At 40.4% G+C, this 27,688-nt stretch overlaps 1 protein-coding gene across 1 annotated transcript; it reads right to left on the bottom strand.

Annotated features, from left to right (window-relative positions):
* Nucleotides 1-9,770: 9,770 nt before the first annotated feature.
* Nucleotides 9,771-27,554, bottom strand: trmt44 (tRNA methyltransferase 44 homolog). The gene is made up of 11 exons (XM_072376609.1): nucleotides 27,013-27,554; nucleotides 26,823-26,940; nucleotides 24,423-24,642; nucleotides 24,273-24,341; nucleotides 23,808-23,915; nucleotides 22,718-22,789; nucleotides 21,352-21,458; nucleotides 20,818-21,001; nucleotides 19,535-19,874; nucleotides 12,782-12,898; nucleotides 9,771-10,936 (listed from the first exon to the last, which is right to left on the bottom strand). Exons 1-11 carry the CDS (start codon nucleotides 27,347-27,349, stop codon nucleotides 10,701-10,703), a joined length of 1,908 nt encoding a protein of 635 aa, XP_072232710.1. The 5' UTR covers nucleotides 27,350-27,554; the 3' UTR covers nucleotides 9,771-10,700.
* Between the last annotated feature and the right edge of the window lie 134 nt (nucleotides 27,555-27,688).

Raw genomic sequence — 27,688 nt, 5'->3', positions numbered from 1 at the left:
TTTTCCTGCTATGATTAGCTGAGGGGAAAAAAACTATGTAAAGATTATATTTTTTTGTCTAAACCAAAGAGCTCTTCTCTTCTGTACCATGTTGTTATCACTCTGAATCAGTCAAGACAACCATTATAGGTCTTCAAATGGAGAAAGGAACATTTCAATAGGAACTTCATCGTAATTTCAGGCACATTCAGCACAAATCAAAATGATTTTAGCCATTAAGCAGTTTGAACAATCGGTTAATCAATATATTTGCAACACAGCAGCTTCAAATCTTGCAGCCTGTCAGGACAGGATTGATTCTGCCACACTGACAGATGTCATTACTTTTTTAGTGTGGCTCATGCAGTATTAACAAGTGTTACATAACCTTAATCAGAGGAGTAAAGTGAGGCTTTAAGAAACCTCCACACCAGCAAGCAATTTCTCGTTAGTCTTTAATTAAGCATAAGGTGCGGCGTTGATTCATCCTTACTCAACGACTTCTATTTTCAGCTGTCATCGCCCACTCTTTCACCCTGGGGACACTGAGGATGCAAAGTAAAGGCTACCGAAGAGTCCCGTCAAAGCATGACCAGGCTGAGGGAGGCCATTTTAACACACGTTTGTTTCAGTTGTAGACATGAGCAGTGGGTAAAATATTAATGCTGGGAGTGGCTTTTTGTGAATGTCATTAAAGATGGCACAGATTAAATCTTTGGTTAAACTGACAGAGGAAGTCTCTCTGATACATATTTGACTTCTTTTTTTAAATTATTATTTTTTGTTGGCCTTGGCACTAAACCTACATTGTGCAGTAAGAATCCTGAACTCACAGACTATCAAATATCTTTACATGGTTATGTCTGCAATGTAAAGAAAACTTGCTATATGGCCAAAATCCCTGCCATGTTACCTTTTAGCAAACAGTTAGCATTAAACCATATGAAGCTAATGGTAGCAGTGGAATTAACTCAATATCTATTACAATCAGACATACAATTAAAGGATTTGTGGGCACTTGGAAATGAGCTCATCTACTTTTTTTTACCAAGACTTGAATGTGCAAATCAATTCATGTCGATACAGTAATTGAGGACCTGGACCCAGGAGAGGCTACTTTAGCTCAGCATATAGACAAGAGGCAAGAAGCAGGTGGAAACAAACCCGTCAAATGTCACAGGCTGTTTCCAAAATCACAAACTACTCGCTATATAGTGAACTACACAGTGAGTTCAACATTTTGTTGTGATGTTCGAGTGTTTAGTGAGATTTTATAAACCTTATATAATATACTCGAGTATTCCACAGTGCACAATGAACAAAATAATACAAATTAATATTGTTTTAATAGTATAGCAATTATAGATCATATGGGTGTGGAATATCTTGTATAAAATCACAGATTCATATGCTTAATTTTTCTTTTTACTGCATACATTTTGGCACAGACATAATGTGTTTACTCTCATAGGATTAATGAAAACAGAGCGTAAAGTTGAAATATACATCACAAAAATGCATACTGGTACTGTGCCGGTGCATCAAACTGTACCACAGCAGGCAGGTCATTTGCAGCACAAAAAAATGACCTGAGTAGTGTCCAAAAGTGTCTCATAGTCCCGTACAAACAATTCCACAGTTTTGTCACGACCTCTTAAAGGTCAACACAGAAAGTACCCTCGAGCATCCCTTTTCAACACACTGGGTAAACATTATAAATCTGTTTTTTAAGGTCATTCTCCAATGCAGCTAGTTGACGATGGGGAGCAGTTTCTTTCTTAAAGTTTTTCTTTTAAAATTTCTCCACGAACATAATCCCTTTATGCTTTGAATTGCCTAAAACTTTTTGCCATATTTAGTGTTCGGGGATCTATGAATATGCTAATTAGCCCCATTTCCCCCCTCCACCACTAGCCATCAGCCTTCCACACATCCCTCATATGCCATGGAGCCCGGTCGACGGCTCCAGACAAAGGGAAGGGGAAGACCAGCGCTTGATTTTTAAATAATGAGTCCAGCAAAGCAGGGCCCTTTTTTTAGTCAGTTTACACCTGATGAGAGGCTTTTATTTACCTTCACATGATGAGTTGTCTTTTTACGGTTGTCTTGCTTTAGTAAGAAATCTTCCCTTCGCTCATATAATTTGCTGAGTGTGTGTGTCTCTGCTCTATTGTGTTGTAGTTGTGTCGTTACATTTCATATTAATGGAAAGTCTCAACTGATGTTTTACTGCTCTTTCTCCTCTTCTTTTCATGCACATGTGCGTTTCTTTGCTTGGCTTCTCCTCGCTGTGAGCCTCTTCTCAGTCACACTCTTGGTGTACACACTTTCCACACTCTAACGCTTAGGGGAGTGAGGCTATAGAACATAAAGAACACCCACACACATAAATATGAAAAACAAAGAACATAAAGAGAGTAGCAAAAAAAAATATCAAGACTATCACACTAAACTGAAATGTAAAAAGTACTCACAGATAATACGAGGCCTTGATCTGACTATGTTAGCACACAGCTGACAACATGCTGTGAAACACTAACGTTAGATAAACTTTGTTCCAAATTGCCAGCGGTGAATAGTTAGCAATTGCTATACATTAGTGTAAAAAAGTACATTTTGTAGGGAGGAATTAGCTTTGCAGCAGAGCTGAAGAAGACTCTGACTGAACCTGCTTCATTGTTTAATCACTGTGCTATGGGGAGGGTGTGCAGTGTTGTCTGTTATATTGAGCAGGTTTTGCAACATTCTTCTTATCATAATCAGTTTCCGTGGCTCCAGAGCAGTGCCCAGCACAGAGCCAACCTTCTTTATCAGTCGTTATCAGCTGCTTAAAGAAGAAATAAGGAACAGCAAACTGTCCCAGACTGGCTAATGAAGTCACAGGACTTTAATCATTAAATATCCTTTTACTTACAATCTCGTTTCACTAACTCTGTTGGTGGTTTATAGGGAAATACTCCAGGATGATATTGGAGAGTGTCTTATAGTCTAATATTGCCAAATCGTCGGGACACAGGAGCACAGGGTACTGATAAAGCTGCTCAGTTTTACCAAAAAACATGTTATAGATACATAATTTCACATCTTCTACATGCAGCAGTGTCACAATACCTCATGTGGTAATCATGAGGTAAATTAAAATGCATGTCAGACATAAAAAGATCCCTGAACCATGAATAATAAAATATGTAACCCTTAATGTGTCTGTGTCATCACATAAGAAGATTTAATGAAACTTTGAGCATAATCTCATGTGGGATCTGCTCTTTAGGATCTGTCATCACTATTTGTAAGAGAAAACTGAACACATCCAATTTTGAGCATCAGACTCACAAAAAAATGTGGTTAAGGTACAAAACACACACATACACACACACAAGATCTGCATCTTCTTTGTGGACATTTGAGTTGAAAAAATTCCTGGAAAAAACACAAATAGTCAGTTTCAGATTTGAAATAAATCATCACTTGTGCTTTGCACCATTGGTGTTAGAAGGAATGCCTGTATGACATTTATATCAAGGATATGCTGCAATAGCAATCTTTTACAAACATGATGCACAGCAGCAGTCATGCCGGTCTTTTGATATTGTTTCTGGTCCTCTGAGTGGCCACATGCATCATTTAAACTGTGTAAATGTTTTATTGGCTGCCAGTGGTGCCCACTTCCAAACACACACACACATCAGCTGCATTTAGAAAAAGGACTACTGGTGAAAGGATTTGTTTTTCCCTTTATCACAGCATTTATGCATTGTTTAGATACAGCAGTGTCCATAAAAATCAATGTACTCTTCACTTTTGAGTGAGCTATTGATTGCCTGTTATATTAGAGTGATAAGGATGCAGTGGTTTTGGACACAGCCTTTGTGTTCAGTCAGGTGTGTGACCATTAATTGACAACATACATCTGTTTAGTGCAGCATCAAAGGCTTCCTTTTGATCATATCAGAAGGACTAAGTGTAGCTGTCAAAAAGTAGTGGCCTTGTAGGCTCAGCTGCTTTTGTACCATCTGGGTCACCTCGGCCTGTTGCCCATGGTAACAACACCCTTTCTGTCTGCCTGCCTTTGTCGCAGCTCCTATTTACACTTAACATTAGAGCTGCTGGGCTGCTCTTCTGCTGGTCAGATTTTATATTATATCATTATAAGGTAAGTCCTTAACCTAGTGGGGACTGGATGCCCGTGGCACTTTAACATTGTTCACATGCTACTCGACTAAACGTGTGATGTCACAGTACATGCAAAGGAATCATATTTTGTCATGTTTATTTGGTGAATTTACAAAAACTAAATCTATTTTTGCCTCATGAGAGCAAAGCTGCTAAATGTTATACTTCTTTGGCTGAAATTGATGAATTGCTGCAGATTAAGGAATGTTATTGCGCAGCAGAACACTGAAGCTCAGATGGCTAAATTAAATGATTTTTACCAGAATTACCTTCTCAGGTATGCTTTATGGAGAAAAAAATGTTTAAAGCTTAGAAAATAACTGGAAAGACAACAGCTATGACGATATATAAAAATCTGCCTATGTACTATACAGCTGAGATACTTCAATGACAGACTGCATTTCACCACTTTGTACCACTTTATGGGATGTGAGTCAAAATAGTGTCTTGTGTTTCCTGGTTAATAGAAGAAGAAAATTAAGCAGTAGTAAATGACTGAAAAAAATAGAAAATAACTGACAATTTCTCCCCATTTTTTCCTTGGATTGCAAAGGAATTGACTTTCAATCAAATGGGGTCCTGGGTTCCTCTCCTGGACCTGTGTGAATGGATAAATAATGGATAATTGATCATTTCTGCCATTACTGGAGAGAGTGATTTTTCTAAAAACTTCAGTAAATGTTTTTATGGACTTTACTATCACTGGCTGTTCCCCACACATTCTGCTACCACTGATTTTAAAACTGAATTTGTAACACTTTCTTACTGACAACCTTGGCAAAGCTGAACCTGTAGGTGTGTGACAGGATGATTCATTCTGAGTGAAAGCAGCACCAATCATCATATCTCGTTATTTTAGCCTGGAGTTACTGATGACAGTGGCACTAAACCAGTAGAGAAAGTTGTATATCATTTTGTTTTGTTTATTTTTATTCATTTGGCACAACCATATAAGCATAAATGATCCTATATTTGCAAGTAGGAACTTCACATATCAACAGCTTGTAAATTTGAGTGTATTGGCACAGCCCAAGTGTGTACTGTGTATTTCCAGCTCTGGGTTAAGAAGAGGGGCCAGGCATGCTTGGCAGCCCTCCACGGCTCTCAACTTTTTGAATTTCAAATTAAGTATGTGTTGAATGGTGACATGTCAAATGGAAACATTTCCCCCTCCTCCCACCTCTCTCTGTGGGGTCAGAGGGTAGTTCAGGCAATGCCAGACTGAGGGAGCACTGGGAAGGTCTGCTGGAGAATCCTTTAACACTCTTATCTGTAAGCATCATGCCTGAGTGACTCAGGTGATGAGGACAGTCAAGGCAGCGTGCAAGTGGACGTGAAGCGGGTGAAGAAGGGTTTCCTGCAGGTAAAGTGTGACTTTGTAAATAATAAGATCACAAACAAGTTTAGAAGTGTCAGCTGGGAGATATTGATTTGATATTGGTTTGGATAAAAGTTTCAGTGGGAGAAAATCTGTGACATCTGGACTTTTTCTCCAGAAGGAAAACCCACCAAGGACAACTCTTATGTTCAGAAAGACTTTACACATGTTTTCAGGAATTTAACTTTTTAATTTTGAATTCAGAACAAGATAAAAAGATGTTTACCTTTACATTCCCAAGAAGGTGCAAGAGAGCATAGTTCATCATTATATATTGATTAAAACTGCTGGCTTCCTTGCACATTTACCTCAGTTGCAAGATATCTTACATTAAACATTTTAAATCCCCTCAGTGCATCAGTTGGATTCAAAGCATTTCAAAGTCTTTAATTTCTTCTTTTTAAGTCAATTTTAGGTGGATTTGTTTTGAGTAAAGTTCACTTTCAACTGTCATTGTATCTTCAAGCACTCTTTGATAAGATGGAGAATTCACAAGTGAGCTCCGAGCTGCAAGCTGTCCAGTTTCTGTGGCGGTGATGCCACCTCAGACCATAACATTTCCACCACCATGCTGCACAGATGCTAAAGTTTTTCTCTGCTGGAACTTGTTGGATCCAGCAGTGAAATTATGTGTTGGGTCAATTATGTGTACTGGTGCATTGTGTTCTTTCTTTTGGACAGTTCTTTTTTTGTCTTTTTCCTGCCACATCTTCACCTCTTTTCATTAACCAATGCGTGGAATCAATCAGTGTCGAGAAAATTACCAGGAATTTAAAATGTCAAATCTTGACAGGCGTAGCAACAAGCTTGGTGAACGGAGGGTAAAATTAATAGGCATGTTCTAATCCTGCTGCTGCACAGATCACGCACAGATATTAACACTATTATGTAAACAACTCGTCTTCCCAGAAAATTCTCAGATGTGACAAAATTGAGAAGCAAATAGAAGATTTTCTGAGGCATCAGCAGTCAAATGAATTCTTGGCTGTGACAGCCGTCAGCATCAAGGGACCAGCATGGTTTGCTTTGCTGAGGGAGATCTCTGTTCATCCAAAGTAATCTCTTGGAGATGGTGCATTACATCGAGGCTCATGGTGTCACAATGAATGAAGTATGAGGGAAACACAGGGAGAGTGGCTGGCTTCGGCGAAGAGATGCAGCCATTTTTCCCTGACCTAGATTTCAGGTATGTGGAGTAATTCCATCTCCTAATGTGTTCTCCTTTCGTTTGCTTTTACCATCGCCTCATTTATTCCTCGGTGCTGATGGACATGGTCCAAACACTGGATGAGAAGAGACACATACCTATATTTGGGTAAGATTTTCTCCCAATTACCGGACAAAAATAAACATGTGAAGCAGCAGATGCGGGAGCACTAAGCATCAGGCACTGCAATGCACATCTTCACTTTAAAATGAAGCCTTTTGTTTCAGTAGTTCACATGATTCACATAGTTTAGACTGAAACAGCACCAGGATTCTACCAAACAATTTACCTTTATTTAAACTAGCTCTTGTAAACCCATGTGAGATTCTTCGTCATGTGTTCAAGTAAACTCTTAGTTTGTTACAGAAAGGTCCCCATCTTGGGAGTGGCTGTCCTACATAAGTTAAATTATTTTACATTATAATTTTACATATTTCTTCATAATCATGACTGATTACTTTGGGTTAAATGTTCCAGAAAAGGTTTGTGCAGATTTTCAATTCATCTCCAGGATCCAGAAGTTATTACCAAGTTATTCTTGTGATTAAATATAGAAACAAAGAGCTGTGAATTCATTCTTAAGAGCTTCTGACATTTAAACAAAGTCCAGGAGCTGATAATGACCATGTGGTATAACTGAGGTATCTGTGATATAACCAGAACACACACTTGATTGTTCGGTTGAATAATTTATCGAGCCAAAATTGGGAAATCATTTTGCTACCATTTATAAAACAATAACGACATATACGATACATTTGGCAATATTTATGAGATGCAGGACGGATCTCATGACTTAAGTTTAGGATGTCATCATTAGGAGGAATTATAAGCATTGAATAAGAGGAATTTGGTCAGATGGGAAATCTTTTTTAATCCCGGCAGTGGCCACACAAGAGATCGCTGACCTTGTCTGAGAGTATGTTCACAGAGCTCCTCTAGCCTTTCTAAATGCCAGATATGAGCATCCATGTGCTCAAAATCTGATTCTGGTTCCCAGTAAATGCTTTTTAGGAGGGCTGAATAGAATGATTAGCAGGGCTTGTAGTGCGACAAATAGATTATACTTGTCAGTATCATTATAAATTTCATACTAATACTCGTTAAAAGGGGCCAAGCAGCCAAATGTGGGACATTCACTACATGCATCAATAAAAGGCTATCAAATAACTTGCCAATCTTTCTGGCTAATCTCTCAATATAATGAAATTCTGGGCTTTTTTAAAAAGTTTAGTATTTCCTCTGAGCTAATGAGGAGAAACAAAAAGTAACATGTGGACAGTTTTTGTTTACTTATAATCAAGGTTTAGGTGAATTTCTTATTCTTTGTTATTGCCACACTGCTGGAGATTGCTGTTAAAATAAATACTTTACATACCACTTTACTGAGGAGAGTCCTAAACACCTGACGTTAGGATCAAACATGCAGGTTATGATAAACGGTTCCATAATCATTTGATGACATTTTAATATGTACCAAACTCTGACATCTTTTTCCCTTTGTCTGCAGTCTAGTTTTAGCTTTTACTCCCAGATGCATTTTGACCTGTAAATTACCATGCCAGTGTGCCTGTAATGTGCTGAGAAAATCGTTGTTTTTGGCACGATGACACATTCGTCAGATGGGTGAGCAGCAGACCTCCTGCCGTGTGTTTATGTGAGGGCCGGGGGGGGTCATTTCTCCTCCAGTGTTCAGGGCACTGGAGTGAGGCGGACAAACAAAGTCATAATCATAGTGTATCTGACAGTAGTCACGAAGGAACTGAGACAAAAGGTCATGACAACATCGACTACAAGTCTGCGTAGAATGGGTGGATGCCTCCGCTCTCTGCCACGTCACGCTCCTCAGCGGTTAGATGTGGAGCAGCAGGTCCATTGGATCGAATGACCTTTGCAGACCCGGAGAAGAGGGAGTATTTTCATGAATTGATTTTTTTTTTTACAGAAAGCGTGACAATGTTGGGGGAAGAGTGAAAGACAGAGAAATGACTTAAAGAGGTCATTAAAACCCACACAAAGCTTTGTACATCGTGACTGAGTAGCGGCTGTCAAATCATAACCACACTCTCTTTCAGCTCCACTTGTCTCGCAGTTTATGTCAATCACAGCTGAGTCATCTGTGTCCCAATAACCTGTGATTACAAGCAGTTTATCTTTTAAGACATAGTTATTGGCTCTCTTTGTAAGATGCTGTCTTTTCCTTTCTGTGTTGAAATCAAATGAATCATTATTCAGTGGCAGCCACTGGGGATTTCCTTTTCAACCACAGCTTTTTCTGGGATGTTGACCAGCAGATTTTCCGTTTTTTTTGTCTGTTTGTTTTCATTTAAACATCTGGAGACGGAAGATTTGACAGTGGAATACAACTAATCAAGAACAATGTGGGGTAAATTGTGAGGAGCATACAGGACGTGAACTTTTGTCCAACACCCGTTCCACATTGGATCAAAGAAGATGTGAACAGCTAAACGGGCTGAACTTTGGAATGTAAATACCTAAAGTCAGAGCCATTTAACCCATGATGGACTAGATGCTGGTGATGATTTTTGATATTATGACCGAGCTTCCATGTCTAATCTCACAGGTCAGATGGTTTGTTAGATTTAAACATCTGGGAAGTCTGTGTTGGAAAACCACAAAAACATATTTGTCAAATAAATGGATCAACCATGAGTCTAGAAATATCTATAAAGTATATATAAGTTTGTAAATCAAAGTCTTACTGGGAAATGATCAAAAACATTACTTCATACAGTATATACTCTCATTTAGATGCAGCTGATGCTCCGGCAGTGACATTTGGAGCCACCGTTGAAAGACGGAACTGAGTTGTTGGAACTGAGCAGCCAACCAGCAGGCTTATCCCAGTGGTTGGCATTCATGCATCAGACTAAATTCATTTTATCAGCTACATTTAATTTTTTATCAAGAATGTCTGTAAGATACTAAGAAATCTGACGTTTTTAATCATAGTTTTGAACTATTTGGGTTCAGCTTCAGTTGTTAATTTGAACATTTGTGGGATGAGATAACAGAAATATGTAAACATATGAAATGTAATGGAAAGAACTGCCCACGGGACATTGTTAGCCATCCTGTGCGATAAGTGAAACATAATTAAAAAATTCCTAAAATATACAAAATCTCCTTCATTACTTTGTATCAGCAAAGGTGAACAGATACAAATTTGGTCTTTATTCTACCACCGGTGTGAATATTTTCTGGCACATCAACAAACAAACCTGCAAGGTGGCTGTTCTCGCTGCCCTGCTGCAAACCCTGGAGGACCTTACCGTCTTTGACATTTGAGCCGCACGCTGATGGCAAACTGTGTTAGAGACACACAGCAGCGAGCACCCATTGAGGGGGGACGACATGCAGCTCACCCTTCAACTCCTGCTAACAAATAATTCATAGTGCTAACATTTACTTTGTTCGAACGCGGTCCAGCCTTTATCAGCCGCCCCGTCTGTGAACCTCAAAGTACACGTCTGAAGTGAATGAAATGTCCCAGCGCTGCACAGCCGTGAATACTGAAAGTATGCAGAGGCTTTTAAAGTTTTTATGGATGAAAAAGTTGAAAATACTCTGAGTGCTTTACAGAAAGAAAAGCTGCAACAGAGCTGATAACCTTTAAATAAATACAAAGCTGCGTCTTATAGACCGCAGTTATTCAAATTCATACAACTCAACCATCTCGAAACAATCCAGCAGTGGAACTTCTGACACAGAAGCTTACGCGGCAATTTAAAGACCCCGGTTTCAACAACTTCTGTAATACTTCATCAATTAAACTCACACTGTGGACCTGACCCACATCCCTCTGGATGAGAGTCTTCTTCACAGCAGGTTCAGCTGCTAATGAACAGAGCGTAGCCTTTTAATGAGAAAACATGATCAGTTTATCAGAAAAGAATAAAAACTAAAAAGAATCAACTAAACAGATCAGTTTAAATAAAGTAATTAAAAAAACATATAGTTCTTTATCTTCTTTAGAGGTCTGGTGGAGGGTCGGAGGTCATCTGGTCCATGGGCGAAGGCACAGTTCTGAGCCTGCAGGGGGCAGCCCTGAGGGTGGTGGGTGTGAAACCAACAGGGCCGGGTTTTCAGAGCACCGGGAGCGATGGGTTTCCTCTGGCTATCGGCCCTGGAGGACTTCCTGTCCCGCCAGTCTCTTATGTGGACTCTCCCTGCTTCCACTGACGGAGACAAGTGACAGGCATATACAAAATCAGTCAGAGTAAAATACTTCCACATTAATCTTCTTCAAAAGAGCTTCAGAGCAGATCCAGGCTCCCAAAGTCTATTTTCTGCATCCAGATGATGTTAATAGACAAGAATGGCTCAATACTGAGTCAGTAGTACATGAGATGACTCTAAGTTATTCTTTAGCTTGGAGGGGAGCAGGAGTTTTATTAGAAATGGCAGGAAATTAGGTAATGACATATTATAAAGATCTCTATTCAATCAAAGTCTGGGCACATAATACTCTGGTCTTTAATACAAAGTTCCAGTAATGACACATCTACATATTTCAGATAATAAAGCAGCTCTAGCAGCTTTCAAACTACTCAGCCTACATGGAAATACACAGAGTCTGTATTCACAAACTGTGCATTTAAAGAGGCCATGTTTGCACAGTCACAACCTTTTGGATATGCTGAGAATTCTTCTGGAAAGAGAACCGCTGCACAGCTAACCTCACAGAACACTGACCAGTTCTGCCTGTCTCAACAGCCAAAGATCTGACTCCAGCACCAAAAAACTGGTGCTTCACACTGGGCCAATTCTTTTCTGGACCAGAGCAAAGAGTCGCTTCGACCAACTACACTTTGTGATGTTTCAAAATCCAGACCCAGTGTGGGGTTTGGTCCGTTTAGTTCAAGTGCAACAACTAAGATAAATTAGCTTCAACAGCTGCCAGTCGCATCTGTGGATGCTACCCAACGTAACGTACAGCTTATTGACATTGTCGGGTGTTTAAATATTGTCAGCTGGCATTTATGGATCCCACTGGAGACGGTGTGTAATTCTTGTTTGTACCAGTTTGCACATGGGACACATTCACCAACATCAACTGTTGTTTCAAACGGCGTTACTAAAGTAGACCGGCGATACTGAGACACCAGTTTGCAGAGAAAATTTAGATGAACAATGTGATGTTTTTATGAAGATAAAGCATCTCCCCACTGTACGGTTGTCCTAGATGTCTGAGGCGGCTCAGCGTTCCTCTGTTACTTCCAGAGGCGTATCAGCGGCAGATCAACTTCAACCTCCTTTCCGCCTCAGTGCTTTCACACACGATGAGACGCACAACAAAAGCATATCGTTCCCAGCTTGAAAAGGCATCTGTGAAACAGGATACTGACATTCATGTGTGGCCCCTAAGTCATTTGTGCATGTGTTCCTAAAGTAGAAGAAAGGAAAGCAAAACAGGTCCATAAAGCAACTAAATACTGAGCCCCATTCGTTTGGAAACTGCTAAAACCTACTGAAAGTAGACGGCGAGTGTTTTTTTGCCGAAATGTGAAATGGCAACATGTTTGGTCCTTTTTAAACTTTCAAACAGAGAGGGCAGGAAAACCCTGCTTTGCATTCTGCTGTGAAGTTACTCCCTCAAGTGAAAGTCAATCACAGCAGGAGCCACAAGATGCATTTGACGGGTGACAAAATGTTGTTGTTTCTTATTAAGAGTTTCTACTGATTCCTGCCACATGGAAAGGGCTCATGGCAAGATGAACAGACAGAAAACTGACTTCTTCTAGATTAAATTGATGGAAAGATGGAAAACACGTTACTGGATTAAAACAACATTAAAACAACAAACACCGCTGAAGACAAGAAGCTCAATTAAGTTTAAACAAAAAAAAAAAAACAGAAAATCACTTAACCTTCGGCCTCTTTTTCTCTCAAATAATCTGGTTTAGCTGGAAAAAGCCCTCTATGTAGATCATTACCAGACATAAATAATGAGTAAACATCTGATTTAGCTCTCCTCCAAATTCCTGAGGACCATCTATGATGATGTAGAGACGTCCAACTACCTCTAAAGACTTGATGGTTGTTCTTGAGAAGTGTCTGAAGGCCTCCACACTCTTTCTTCAGGAGCTGCAGGGTTTCCTGCTCCAACAGCCCAGCAGCTTCACTCACAGAAAGACTGCCTGAAGAGGAGGGAGAAGGGGAGGGAACGGTGGAAAGAAATATGAGACAAAGGAGCAGATGGAGGTCCATTGATGTTACAATCATCAATATATTAACACGCAGCTTCAGGCGTGCACAGAAATAAATTTTAAACTACTCAGACTAAGAAAGAAGCACCCGATGCAGCTGACTGGCGTCAGTCGACGTTGCTTTTGTTTAAACTGCTCTCTATGGAAAGGCAATCAATGCTATATACAGACCATTTCACACAGGGAGGAGCTGAAAAAAACTCAGAGAGTGTCTTACAGTGTTTTTCAGCGCCGTGAAGTGTGTTCAATTAAAGCCGCTCCAACAAGCTGTCAACACAACCAGCATGCGTTTCAGTGCTGCCTCTCCCAACGGCCATTTCAGAGCCAAAGTCACTGTTGTCTCGCTTCCACTGGGACGCAAATCTGAACTACTGAGGGGCAAAAAGGTACAGAAGGGGATGCTGTAACTGACAGAAGCTCTAATCTTCAAGTTCAGTAGATTGTAAGCAGATAATCACTCCAACTTTAGGCTCCATTTCATGAGTTTTCTTTTTGTGGCTTTGCCCTTTTCCCACCCCGAGGAGAATTAAATCAGAGCTGCCCTTTGCTTTACACAGATGACAATCTCCCTCCTCTGTCCTCTGACATATTGGAGCTGGACACACCCCATGATTTTATCGCTTCTTTTGCTCTTCCATAACCACATTCGACCTTAATCTGTAGATATGTTGCAGATATGTTAATACTGTCGTCTTTGCCAATCCTCTGTTGAGATTATCGATGATCAGAACCATCAATTTACTTTTTAATTACTACATTTGTTAAATAGTTGCTAGTCAAATTGCTGAGGTAAACCCTGAATTATGTAAAAGACACAAGTTAAGCCAAACATGGTCCTATGCTGCTGCTGAGTGTGAAACTGCAGACTGTCGTCGTGCAGACGCCAGGCAGCTCCAGGCTTTAATATAATATCAATACACCATTTAGAGCTGCCCTTTACAGCCCACAATGTTAATGTGGATTAATGGGAGAGGGACAGTACTGACACAGTAGATTCAGCTTAGACTTAGACCAGGTGCAGACGATTATTAATGGTTTGGCTTGATGGACTTGCTTAAGGTCGAATGTCCCCTGAGCGAAAGATGGCCAGTCATTGATTGCAGGCTGTGAAGGATTGTTTTTTGCTGCTAAAGCCATTCCAGAATAAGGCTGAGTGAGAATAAATTAACTGGAAAGGTGAAGGTTTAAACTAAACAACTTTTAGCTATTAAGAGGTCATAAGTAATACATGCAAAACACACACGCACATAAAAAAAAAAGGAAAAATTCTTCAAATTCATAAATTTCCTGGTGAGACAGAAGAGTCTCTGCTGAATGTAGAAGTAATTCAAATGTAATCAATCCAAAGACGTGACTGAAGCCAGAAAAATAAGTCATCTGCGACTCATGGCAACACACACAGGCTGACAGCACATAACCCCTGGATGTGACCCTACATGGAGAGATGGTTGAAAGTTAGCTTTAATAAGAGCAGTTTTCTTCCAGCCGTCTGTAGGGGCAGCAGAATCAGGGCCAGTGACTCAAAGAAGCTCAACAAACTGATAAAGAAGACCGACTCTGCTCCAGAGACCCGAGAGCTGATTCTGGGAAGAATGCTGCACAAGCTTAACACCATAATGGACAACACTGCACATCCTCTACATGACATACAGATGAACACATTCAGACCGAAGGCTTCCCTCAAACCGGCCCTTTAAAGTCATTAACATTTAAAATAATAAACTTTAAGTTTTTAATATAAATTACTCGCTTTGTCCACGTGTTTTTTCAACATAATGACACTTCTAAAGTGATCATTTTATAGTTTGTTGTTTCAAATGTTCTTTTATTGTCAACATCAGCAACAGCTAGTCCAGTTTGATGCTACATTTGCTGCAGCACAGTGTCGTGTTTGGAGGCGTTTAGGTGTGAGAGCAGGTGGTCTCCTCCCGCTCTGCGCTGTCACCGAGCTTAAGTCACACGTTTGCTCCACAACATCACAAAAGGCTCGATTTGAGACACTCACAGACATTGCCACCAGCTCAACGAAAGCTCGCACAAGTTAACATTGAATTTAGGCTTTCACCCGACATTTAAGGCCTCGGGTTTCACTCCAACATCACCACCAGCGGACGGCTACAATCTGAACTGCTGATTAGTTCTGCAATTATTTCTGAATTACAGGTTTAACAAGTTAAAAGAGAATTTAAAAAATATATGCATTCTTTTTGTAAACTATCTCCATGGAAACAGAACAGAATTCTGAAGATTAAAAGGCTCCTCCCCTTATTGACATCACAAAGGATGACATCATCTGTGACATCATACTTCTAGAACACATGCATATATCAACTGCCCCATATCTTAACTGCATTCAGTCATTTGAGCTGAACCTGAGAGAGTTACTGGTCTTCGTGATAAACGGCATCAGTTGCACCAAAACAATCTGTGGATATTCAAGATGGAAACGACAGGCAAGAAAAACAGACTTCAACCCTATAGGGTGCCTGCCTATCAGGGACACTCAACTGATTCTTCTGCAGTAGTTCAGAGGCTTAAGTGGTCTATACTGAGAGAGAAGAACAAAAACACATTTCTGTCCTCAAAGAATGTCAGCCTGTGGCGTCAAAATAAAGAGCAGAAAGGAGAAATAAAGGGCCTCAAGAAAAGTCTCAGTCAGGAACAAAAACGGACGAAGGAAGTCACCGCTGAGCTACAAACGTCGAGAGATAGGTGTGCAACTTACTGGAGAAAGGTGATAGAGGAAAAACAGCGAGGACAAACTGGAATGACAACGTTCGACAGGATTGACCCCTTCATGTCATCCTCGCTTACGTCCCTGACAAACAACTATGTGCGGCAAAGTGAGATTCTGCAGGACTATATTGTGCAAGAGGCCAGGCTGGAGTCCCACCTTGAAGAAGCCGAGGAAAAATTCGAGGAGGAAGTAGAGAAGCTGGAAGGAATTATCCAGGACAAAGACAGAGAGATTGCCTCACTGAGCAGCCAAGTAGAAACCATGAGGGAGTCCAAGGATGTGTGGATGATGAGATGTCGAGCCTTAGAAAGCCACATCCAGATCAAGAGCCTGAACAAGAACAAGCGCAAAAGAGAGGATGAGGCAGACTCCTCAGATGATGAGCTGACGAGTTTCTGCTCTCAATTACCAGAAACACACAGAGAGGAGAGCCCAGGCAAGAAGAGAAGGAGGAAGATCAGAATCCAGGATGACGAGGTTGTGGGTCCAAGTGAAGCTACACCGCGGTTCCCCTTCTGGCCTTCAACTCCTTCTTCCCCTGTTCATGTACCCTTTTCTCCCCATCCTAGTCCCCTCACACCCTTCGACTTTGACTCTCCATCACCCCCGTTCTCCATCTACAGAGGCAGTGCAGCAGCCTCACAGATGGAGGCATGAATATCCCCAGAATGAAAGCAATAGAACTGCTATACATATAAATGTGTGTATATATGTATAGCAATTCTATTTTTTTTTCCATACACACACACACACATATATATTATATATATGTGTGTGTGTGTGTACAGCAATTCTATTGTTAAGTTTCCTTTATTTATTCTTTTTATTTCACACACATGAAAGATATTTATTTCTTTGATATTTTATAGATAGTTTTTTTAAACTTTTTTATATTTTTATACATAGATATTTCTATATTTTTATAACTACTATTTAAACATATTAAAATCAAATAAACTATAAAAAAAAACATTATTCCAGTTTTTTTGTATTTTTGTATTTGTTGTGTTAATGAAAGAGTGTATAAGGGGGCAGTCTATGTACAGTATATCTGTGTGTCTGTGTGTGTCAGGACAAACCATTTATAAGCTATTTGTGAGGATTTAGAGCTCTGACACCAGGTCTGGTAGCTATTTTAGAGTTAGCTCCAATAAATATGCATGTATATGGCGAGTGATGCTAATTAAACTGAACATTTATTTCACTCTCTGCTCCTTTAATTAACCTGAACTACATCTTATAACAGCTGCCATCATACCTCTGTGAGCATTACCATTAGCTCGCATTCATTTGAAATTGTGTGTTTCCTAGTATTATCTTTAGTTGGAGCTGTTTTAATTTCTTTCAGACTGAAAACTTTCACTAATTAAAAATAAACATTGAAGGATTAGCAAAAGCAACTACTATAATAAAATTATCTTTAAAAGGGGTCTGAGCAATAAATACATTCTTTTTACTCATTCAAATGCGTGTTTCGGATGACTATCTTTTAAGTAAATTTGATTTTCTTTTAACTTCCACCCACTGCTGGTTTCCGGAGTTCAGGGTTTGCCCTTCATTCCGCTTTTACTTCCCACAGAAACACGCTATAAATTTATCTCACTAATGTCTGGGATGGGCTGTAATGTCAAAGATCATCCCACCTTTCCAGCCAAATCATTCTTGAAACTTTCAAACGGATTACTGAGGGCTTTCAAGTCCAAAGCTTCCGATCTTCCACCAGAGGAAGGAGGAGAGAACCTGGAGTCGTGCAAACCAGGGTAAAACTACCACACCACACTGAGGTTTTTGCTCTCAGGGGCAGGCTGGGACCAGGAGACACGGGGCGTTAGGACCCAACATCCAAGGACACCCCAATGTCAAGTCCATTGAGACCAATAAATCCATAGCTATTTATCATGAAAGAAAGCCAATAAAAGCAGCTAATTCTCAACTTTAAAGCACATCTTACTGCTGAGATTTCTGAGGGACTGTTAGCCTAAACAGGAAAAAAGTGTGATCCGAGGCGTTCACTAGTTAACAACAAACTCTACCCACTTCTTATCCACCGCCTCTTCCATGCAAGCTGTTTCTGTCGAGTACAATAGTGCATCTCAGTGTATTTACTGAAACTGTGAAATTCTGCTGAGCTGATGTTGAGTGTTGCGTATACACCTTTTTATTCTCAGCACGATTACATAACAGCGTGAGCCAGCCGGGTCAGCACTGAAGCCTGCACGAATTAGGGACTCGCTTCAAAGTTAGAGGAAGCAGCTTCACACGTCGACTGTGAGATTTAGTCTAAGTTTAGTTCACCGACATCACAGGATATAAACAGCAACAGGGCTGGGTTTGAGTTTAAAGGCTTCTCATTTTGTTCCAAAGGCAACACTTTATGTACAACCTGAAATATCAAAAATGAATCGAATTACACATCGAATATGCTTATCGTGTTTGAAGATGCTTAAGAACAAAGAGAAACTAAATCCCAAAGACCTTTAAGTGACTCTGAGATCCTTCCGAATATTTTCAACACAGGCTGCCTCCTGAATTTACTCGCTGTTCTTACACAACACATAACTGGTGGAATACCTCGATACAAGTGCACACTCATGCATAAATCATCAGACAGTGGTGCATTATTCATCCAGTCATCTCTACAGAGACACAGTCAGCCTCTATTCACCCGCCGTCATTTTCTCTGCGTTTAATTTCAGCACTGACAGCCTGACAGAGAATTTTCTGTTTTAAAGATAGTAGTCTTCATCTTTGTCTGCGTGTGTGGCAGCGGGGGTGCAGAGGCGTTGACAAAGGTGACGCGTGGGTGGCGTGTGAGTGAAACTTTGTGTTTGGTACTATTTGAACCGTGCGGTGCGGGAAGAGGCGGAGGGAGGCTGAGATGCAGAGTTCAAAGTGCCGTCGCTCGGTGTCATAAGGCCCTGCCGACTGATGGTGAAACGGGACGGGGTGGTGACAAGCGAGGTGGGGGGTTAGACAGGATTAGGGAGGGGGATCAGACAAGATGTTCAGGCTGCAGGAGCTGTCGACCCCCGCAGACAAGCTAGGAATATATATATTTTTCTCACAAAATGTCAAGACTATATTAAGCTGAAGAAATGTGAAAACGTGCACTTTGGAAAGGACATTATTCAGCATACTGTATCTAAATGAGACTTTGAGTTTAAATATAAATACTGCAGGGACAGACAAGCAGCTTTACTGTATTGTTCCTTCAACATCGTATCAACAGTGTCCCTGCACCAGCTTAACGCTCGCTAAGACGTTGACACCAAACTGACTTTGAGGATCAGACCCCCTGCTGTGTCTGGGCTAAAAGAAACTTGAACTCACAGAAAATTTTACAAACTATTCCTGGGAAAGAAGACATAAAGTCAAGTCATTATCAATATAGTTTTCAGTGTACAACACAGTTCTAGCTCTGTTAGGTATGTCTTAACATGTTTATACTCAAAAATCATGTGTTTCTGTGTAAATGATCTAATAATAATAACTTTTATAAAGAATTAAGGTTAGGTTAAAGCTCATTCGCTGCACTGAAAAACAAATCAAAGTGATCTCTCAGTCAGCACATTGAAATGCAAACCCAAGGCGAGCTATAGCTCAACTTGGCCTCTTAACTGGACCACTGTTCTTTTCCCAGTTTACATGAACTGGAGGGGAAATGAGCGTGTACATGCAGGAGCGATTTGACTCCCAAGAACATTGTCCTGATGTGTTAGTCCAACTTTGAGAGCTTTGGTTTTGTATGATTTCAGTCAAATTACCACATTTACATGCATTTAGAAGTTCTGAGAGACTTTATCTATTGTTATCTTTGTGCTGCAGTTTACCTCCTTGGTTCCAGTCACTGCAGGCCCCTCCGCCAGTCATTCCCAGAAGAACATTGGCGACCTGCAGGACGACTCTTTCCACAAAGTCCCGCGGGAGAGCGGCGCAGTTTCGAACCGTTTCAACCCTGTCTCTGGGCTGGAACCCAGCTCCCCATGTGTTCCCTGGGGTCCCGTCACAGTCTGCTTTCACATTGCAACAGTCCCCGTCATTCCTGATGTCTGACTTTTGAACTGTGATATCAGGGGCAGTCTGGTGACTCTGGATGAAGCGAGCTCTTAGTTGCTCTGACTCGTCCTCGTCGGACTGCTTATAGGTCCTCGACTTTCCCACCAGACAAACCTGCAGTCAGAGGAGCTGAAGGTCAGCTGAGTGACTCTCATGCATTGCTGAAAACTGAAGATTTTCTTTAACATTACTGTCAAGAGACACAGTAACGAGACACACGATTTTGGATACACACACACACACACATATATATATATATATATATATATATATAAATAATGAGTTCAGTAAAACAACTCTGGTGTATTTATGTCTCGCGAAGCTACAAGTGGCTTCTAACTATGAAACAAATATCTCTTTGGGGCCAATAAAAACTTGATGTATTTATGTTAGTCTACTTAACAAGGCCCATGTGGAGAAAAGACTGATATAAACACTGTGGATGAATTTAGTATACAATAGCACTGCCTCCGGTAAACACAACATTTACCAGAGGCAGACACCCACTCGACCTTTAAGATCAGGCTTAAAACTTTCCTTTTTCGTGAAGTTTACAGTTACTTCTGGCTCAGATGACCCCACACCATCACTTAGTTATGCTGCTGTAGACACAGGCTGCTTCAGGACCTTCACAGCTCCTTCCTTCTTGTCTCCTGTCTTTCTTTTCATGCACTTGTATTCCAATGTTTGCGTGTAATTAACTTTGCGTCTCTCTCGATTTTACGTAGTTTTGTGTTTTTTTCTTCCCTTGTACCTTTCTGCAACTCTGGTCTGCATGTTTTCAATCAGCAGGTACCAACTCGACTAACTGGTCCAGTGTTTGTGGTTTATTGCTGGAGTTTTCAAGAGAACATGGCCAAGCTGAATTATGGGAAATCAAGGATAGAAGAATTTTGAATGTCCTGCAGCTTGGATCCTAATTTAAATGTCACAGTAAAAATATTTAGTTTTTAACTTTAAAAAAATTATAAATCAAAGCCACAAATACCTGAGCTAGTAGCCTGTGAGATGTCAGATGTATTTACTGTAATACCGCCTCTGGTCTTTGTAAACTTACCCTTTTGGTTGACGGTATTCTCAAGCAGTCTTCCTCCGTGTTGAAGCCACAGACTCGGCTGACCTCTGCGATGAAGTCAATGTATTCCTTATACTGAGACTTCTTACACTGACGCCTCTGGTACTTTCCAAAGAAGTTGAAGAAACAGCAGGGGAGGACAAAGTAACGGCAGGAGTAAGATGACCTGCAATGTGAAAGATAAAAAGCATTTCTACCCAGTGCACATGAGAACCGTTAGAGGAAATGTAGAGTGATGAGCTCTATCAGATTTCAGCATTTTCCCATCAGTTTTATGACGCTCTCAAAGTATTCAGACAGCAAGCAACAAGCCATTACTGCAAATTATCATCTTCAGTCAGGTACAGGGAAAAGCAGATTTACTACTAAGAAGCTCAACATCGCCATCAGGTGGCCGCCTCACTAATGGAAACAAACACACTCACGCACATCCTCCCCTGCCAATAAACATATTTTAAATATGAGAGATCAGCTGGCACTTGAGCCGCTGAGTGTCTGTTTTTCCTGATGACTCGCCTGGCTGCTATAACGGGGATCCACGGCGTGAGCTCGTCCGAGTGGTTCCCAATCAGCCAGTCTGTACCCGGGAATAAGAAGCTCTCGCTTGGAGTAATTGCCTTTTCCTAAAATAGTCAAGACCAAAAAAATAAAAGCACAAGAGCTTCTCAGAGAAGGGTAGTTGCAAATTGGCATGATTTTGATTTAAAAACTTAGTGGAAACTGTCTGAACATTTCTCGACAACCTAATCATAGCATGCATCGCTGTCAGATTGATAAAAAGTGATTCAATTTAACTGTGTCCTTCTTCAAAATTTGTAGACAACACAGTGGAACAATCAATGGTATTTTACCTCAGAATTTATAGAAACCCTTTCATATCTCAACGGGCAGCCCGATTAACGTAAAAAATGATCCAAGTTAAGAGCGCTGAAGCATGTGAGGTTAGGAGATCTTCTAAATGAAGGTTCAGCACCGAGTGCGACACCCCCTGAGGGCTCAGAAATATTGGTCTGCCACATCCGCTCACAAAAAATCAGTCAATAATAGATGACTCGAGATGGGAGCAGTCAGCAGCTTGTTGTCAAATGAGTGACTGAGGCCATGAGGCAGACAGGGAAGCACTGTGTTTAGAGGACAGGCTTCTCTGCAAATGTGTGCCTGAATTTGTGCATTAGGGCCCAATGTGGGAGCGTTATTTTCTTTGAGGAGCTTAGAGAACAGATTGTTATACCAAGAGTCTCTTAAGTATGTTTAATGCCTGTTTCATGTGAGATCAGTTTAAAAATATCATTGTTCCATAACTGACAAATAACCTTTTTTACCCCTTAAAAAATGAGTGTTAAAGACTCTATCTGGGGTTGTAACTTAGCATCAATTAAATCTTTAAAAATATACAATAACAGCAGATTTCTTTAGGTTTCAGTAGTCAATTTTAAAAAGTAAACAGCTAACAACAATAAAAATGTTTTATATGTATCGCTGTTTAAACCATTCATTAACTAATCAATTATTCATCCTTCTCAAAAGAAAAAAAGCTTTCCAAAAGAAGTGTTTGATTTGCAAACAACAATTAACACAGCAACCTCGCCGAGGTCTATTTAGAAGCACTTCAGGAGCTTTCAATCATTTCACAGCACCACTTCAATTATTCAGACAAAGCTTCAGATTTGAGTCAGGTTGAGATTCATCCGACAGCCAGATGATCTCACTCCGTCAGCAGATTAAGGTCATGCGATGCGATTTAAAGAGCAGTAATACCACTAAGCAGAAACATGCTGCTGAAAATACAGATTCTGACACTTATGGGAGTTCCCGCTTTCATGTGAAATGACAACACAAAATGAAAAACTTAATCTTCCCCCTTCGAGCCCTGCTCACTCACCTCCAGCACAGTCTGAGGGCCGTACATGTCCCAGATCCTCCTCCTCCGAACGTCAATGCCCTTTCCAGGGTGCTGCAACACAAGGTGGCAACACGGTCAGCGGCCTATCACACTCGGACGAATTTACACACTGACAACGGTGTGTAATTTCAATTACTCCTGTCCTGGTTTTGGACTGGTGTTTACAGCCTCACAGTGGAGGAGATTTTATATATTCAGAGACATGAGTCCGCGCACCTGGACTCAGACCAGCCCCATGTCATCGATTAGTCTACCAGTGAAGACCTGGCTTAGCAGGGTTATCGTTGGGTTATCAGGCTTGAAACAAGTGGCAAACCTCTGAGGCTGAAAATTAGGCCAACGAGGAAACTTCCTTGAGCTGCGTGGCGTTGTGGTGGTTAGCACTATCCCCCCACAGCAAGATGGGGTCCTGGTAAGAATCCCGACTGATGTGGGTTATCTCAGGGTACTCCCACCACCCAGAAACATGCATGTTAGGTTTATAGGTGTTAAAATGACTTGATTCAACACTGAGGACTGAGGAGTGAGCGTGAGAGTGCATGATTGTTTATATCTATGTGGCCCAATGATGAATTGACTTCTGTCTCCTCTCGGTCCACTTGACTTGAACTGGATTAAGCAGGTATAGAAAAAAGATGGAGAACTTCCCAAAATGGGCACTTGACTCCAGCTGCAGGAGACTGGAATGTTTGAGTGACAGCTGAGCTGTTACACAATGGAAATGCAGGGCAATAGAGTCCCCCAGTTCTCTGTCAGAGAACAGTCTGAAAACCAAAAAGTAACAACACAGCAGCTGCGTCCATCTTTTATATGCAACCTATGGTCTGAAACTATAATCTGAAACATTACCATCAGGATGTGACTGTTTTCAGATGATTCTGTGGAACTTAATCCAAATGTCAGTGTATTTTCTCTGTCAACCAGTCACGGTAGTCTTAAGTGCTTGAATGGAAATCAAATGCAAGAACCAAATAATTCATTCAGTGCCATATAATGTTAAGTTCTGCTTGACGTCTTCATATGAAAGATTAATCAATTAAAAAAAAAAAAAAAACAGCCCCTAACTTACCCCTTCATTTGTAAGTATGTGAACCAGAAGGCCATTTCCACAGCCGAGGTCCACAAAGGACTGCCTGGCGGTCAGGCTTTTCTCTGCTCTCTCCTCAGCCCACAGCACCTGCAGCCACAGTGACAGAGATTCAATACTACTGTGAGGTCAGAGGGCTTTCAATCATTGTAGTAAAATCCAATTTACAGCTGAAGCGTGACACCTGCTACAACTGCTGCTGACATCCTTTCATCTGCCTCTAGCATGACGTATGAACTGATTCAGTGGGTTCACTCTAAAATTGATTGACCTAGTTTCAGTTGCATAACCTGACAGCATGTAAAAGGATTTACACACAGACAAATATAAACATATTTAAAACTTTACTTTCTCCAAGTCCCAATTTAGGCAGAAACCAAGATATCTAATACACCAAATTAATTATTTTAATACTCAATTAACACTAATAAATAGGTTTGAACCCACCAGGAGATATGTAGCGATAGCAACGTCCTCATACACAAACTTCTCAGGATCTGTAACCTCCGGCCAAACCTAGAAATTGTGATAAAAACATTAAAAGTAATAAGACATCCAAACATTCGGTGAGTAAAAAGATGAGACAGTCCTCTTCACCTTGACCATGGCCTTGTACTTCTCCTTCAGCTGCTGGTACATGAGGCTGTACTTCTCCACGGGCAGCAGAGACAACGTGCTCCTGAACTCGCTGCTCTTGCACTCGCCGGTCCAGCGCACCAGTTTAGGCAGCAGGTCTGAGGACAGCCAGGCCAGCCTGGCGTAGGCGACGCCATCAGAGAACCACGCGTCCAATGTCAGCACATGCAGCTCCAAAGCCCTGAAAAAGGAGTCAACTTTGGTATCAGTTTGTTTTTCATCTTTCCTGGTGTTCTTATTTTCAGGACCAATTTACGGACTAACCATTTTATTTACTGTGGATTTTGTGTTACCGCGTTTCATCAAATGTGGAAAAATATAATAATAATGGTGAAATAACACCAGCTATAAACCCCCAGGTTCAATGCTACTTTTAGTTCTGCCACCCCGCTAATCCCAATCAACAACGGCTCCCAGCAGTTCAAGCGTCCCAGTTAGTTGTGATAGTGTGAAAATGAGCAGACAGCTCACACAGACCTCCTTTAAGAGAGAATCCTTCTGTACGATACTGCAGGAAAAAAACAACAGTCCTGAGTAAAATTAGCTGTTGGACCAGTGTAATGCAATTTAAAAAACAAACCCATTGAAAGTCTAAAAGTTAGCCACCAAAACTGAAAGCTAACGTAGGATTCATATGTACCGTTTGTTTCTGTTTTAACATTATGTGACACCTGCTGACTAAAAGAGAAAACCTGGATTATATGTTGAACACTGGATCTATCTAATGAGCAGCAGATTATTTCATCCCATAATTCCTTGCAGCTGCAATTTTGGAGTAGAATATGGAGTATGGAAACATAGACAGTGTGAGAAGCCTGCAACAACAAAGTTTTTCACCTTTTTCTTTCATTTTTAGGATTATCAACCTTGATAATAAATATTTTATTCATATCTTATACTAATATGAGCTCCATATGATTTAGCCCCTGTATAACAGCGTGATAAGATTGCATTAGATGGAGTCTCTAAAGCACTTTTGTATAATATTTATTCAACATCTGTAGTTTCAGTGCTGCAGAACCGCATCACATCTTAGTGTAAATGTGGTGGGATTCTCACTGCAGCACAGTTTTTGCATCTTTTCCAAAGTCCTTGTGAATTTCTCCAAACATCTTTCAATAAACCCACGACTCTTTTCAACCAGATTCTGTGTCAACTGTGGGTCTGGTCGAATACTCTAAATGCAAAATAAAGGAGCTTCAGTGCCTCTCTTAGTAACCCCTTCTGGCACAGGAAACACTGCACCATCTTTTGTTAAACGGAAAGATATAATTTTGCTCCACAATCCCATGCGACCGCAACTTTCAAAGCGGCACTCGATTTACATACAGTCTTTCCCAAACCTCATAACATTTTCCAATGAGGTAGAGGAAGAATGCTAGGAAAAACATCAGTGGGTAGGTTTTTCTTTTGTTTGTTTTTTTTAACTCTTCTACCATACTCCAGGGCAGTGAGCAACACTTTAGACTACTTAAACTAGCTCACCTAAATGTTGTACATTTGTTTTTAATCATATTAAACATCAGGCATCAACAAAAAAAGAACAAGTAATGGAACGGACAAACACAAAATGTCTCCCAGCTGTGCTTTTTTCTTTCACAATAAGTCAAAATATATATTCTAAAGGTTAAACCAGCTCCCTGAAAATGAGGTAGATTATTTTAACCATCAGTTAAATGTTAATTCCATCCCAAGGACTAATATAAATACTCTACTATAGTATACTTGTATCCTGTAATATGCTAGCAACCCCAAAAACATTCAAGGTAAACTGTGTTTCACTGCTGCTCCACGATGCCATATGCAGCTTGAAATTCTTGTTTTGCTTTAAAGTAAGATCAGATATGTCAATACTAATGTGAAATCATGTTTTTTACCAGTCTGTGAAAAATATCAGCATGAGGGTTTGTAAAAATGGAACTAATCTACTTGGTACTTAAATATTATCAGTTTATAATAATTTGTTTTACTGCAAATGAAGGTTTGATAAACCATTTTCTATCAATACCAATTAAAAATGAGGAATTATTCAATTATCATGTAATTTTTCCACTATGTATGTCCTTGATGCTAAAATGGTGAAAGCCTGTGTTTATCTTAGGGGAGATCTTGACAAGACCAGAGACAGGGTTAGAAATTAGATCAATTCTACACGAGTTGTGTTTTATATTCATATTAGACTGCAGACAATAGTCCATTAAAACTACTCTTTGTTTATACATGTAAAGACCCCCTGCTGATACAATGTTTGTGATATTGAGGAACTGAAATGCAGAAACAAATTGGTATCTTATCTTATTTGTGTAACTAAAGTTTGCACGATTTTGATACTTTGAGTTCAGATTAAGATTTCATACTCACCATTCTTCACAGCCATGACTGAGGAGTTTAATCAGATAAATGTTGCCTTTCTTTAATGACACTTTCCCTTCTGCATCCTCTTCAAACGGCAGAAAGGTCACTTGTTGTCTGTCAAAGTCTGCAAAGGATTTAAAAAGACATCACAAGTGCACAAAGCTAACACAGTCTTTAATTCAAGTTAAGCTCTTACCTTTCAGTATGGCTTCTTTTTGCAGTTTTGTTCCGTAACAGTTTACTTTGGGAATGAAGGTTCTGACACTAAAGGACCATGGTTTGTCTTTTTCGTGTGTCTGTGCCGGTGAAACGCCGCTGGAGAGGAACAAAATTACATCCTGAAACAGTTCTGCATTGTCCAACAGGAACCGCATCTCCTCTCGGTCCACATCTCGGCTCTCTGTCTCCTTAGCTCCGCAAAGACGTTTATTAACAACATGAGGCTTCTTTATCCACACGTCTATTGCTGACCAGAAGCCTTCGGGAAGTGTCTTACATTCACCTGGAAACTTGAAATCGAACAGTTTGGGCATACCTGAGAACCCAAGGAGACCACAAACTTTGTGTTTACGGTCACTGACTGAACTTCCGGAACTTTTATATTATACGTCGTACGTCAGTTTTATAAAACGTGTACTTGTTGATATAGCTTGACAGTAAACGAAGTTCAAACTATTTTCGAATTATGAATGGAGAAAAAAATATCTAAAACTGACTTCATTGTTTATGGAAGCAGCACGATCTTGTCGCTGAATGATGACGTTGGCAAAGCGACAAAAATAAGCGACGTCACAGTAACAAGCAAGAGGCCGTTGCATATCTTTATACGCATGCGATCAGCAGCCAATTTATTCTTAGTACTGTATTTTATT

Source organism: Leuresthes tenuis, unplaced genomic scaffold, assembly GCF_036924035.1.
Source record: "Leuresthes tenuis unplaced genomic scaffold, fLeuTen1.0.hap1 SCAF_22, whole genome shotgun sequence".
NCBI lineage: Eukaryota > Metazoa > Chordata > Actinopteri > Atheriniformes > Atherinopsidae > Leuresthes > Leuresthes tenuis.
Note: the sequence above shows the minus strand (reverse complement) of the source record. Positions and strands in the feature narration are given on the sequence as shown.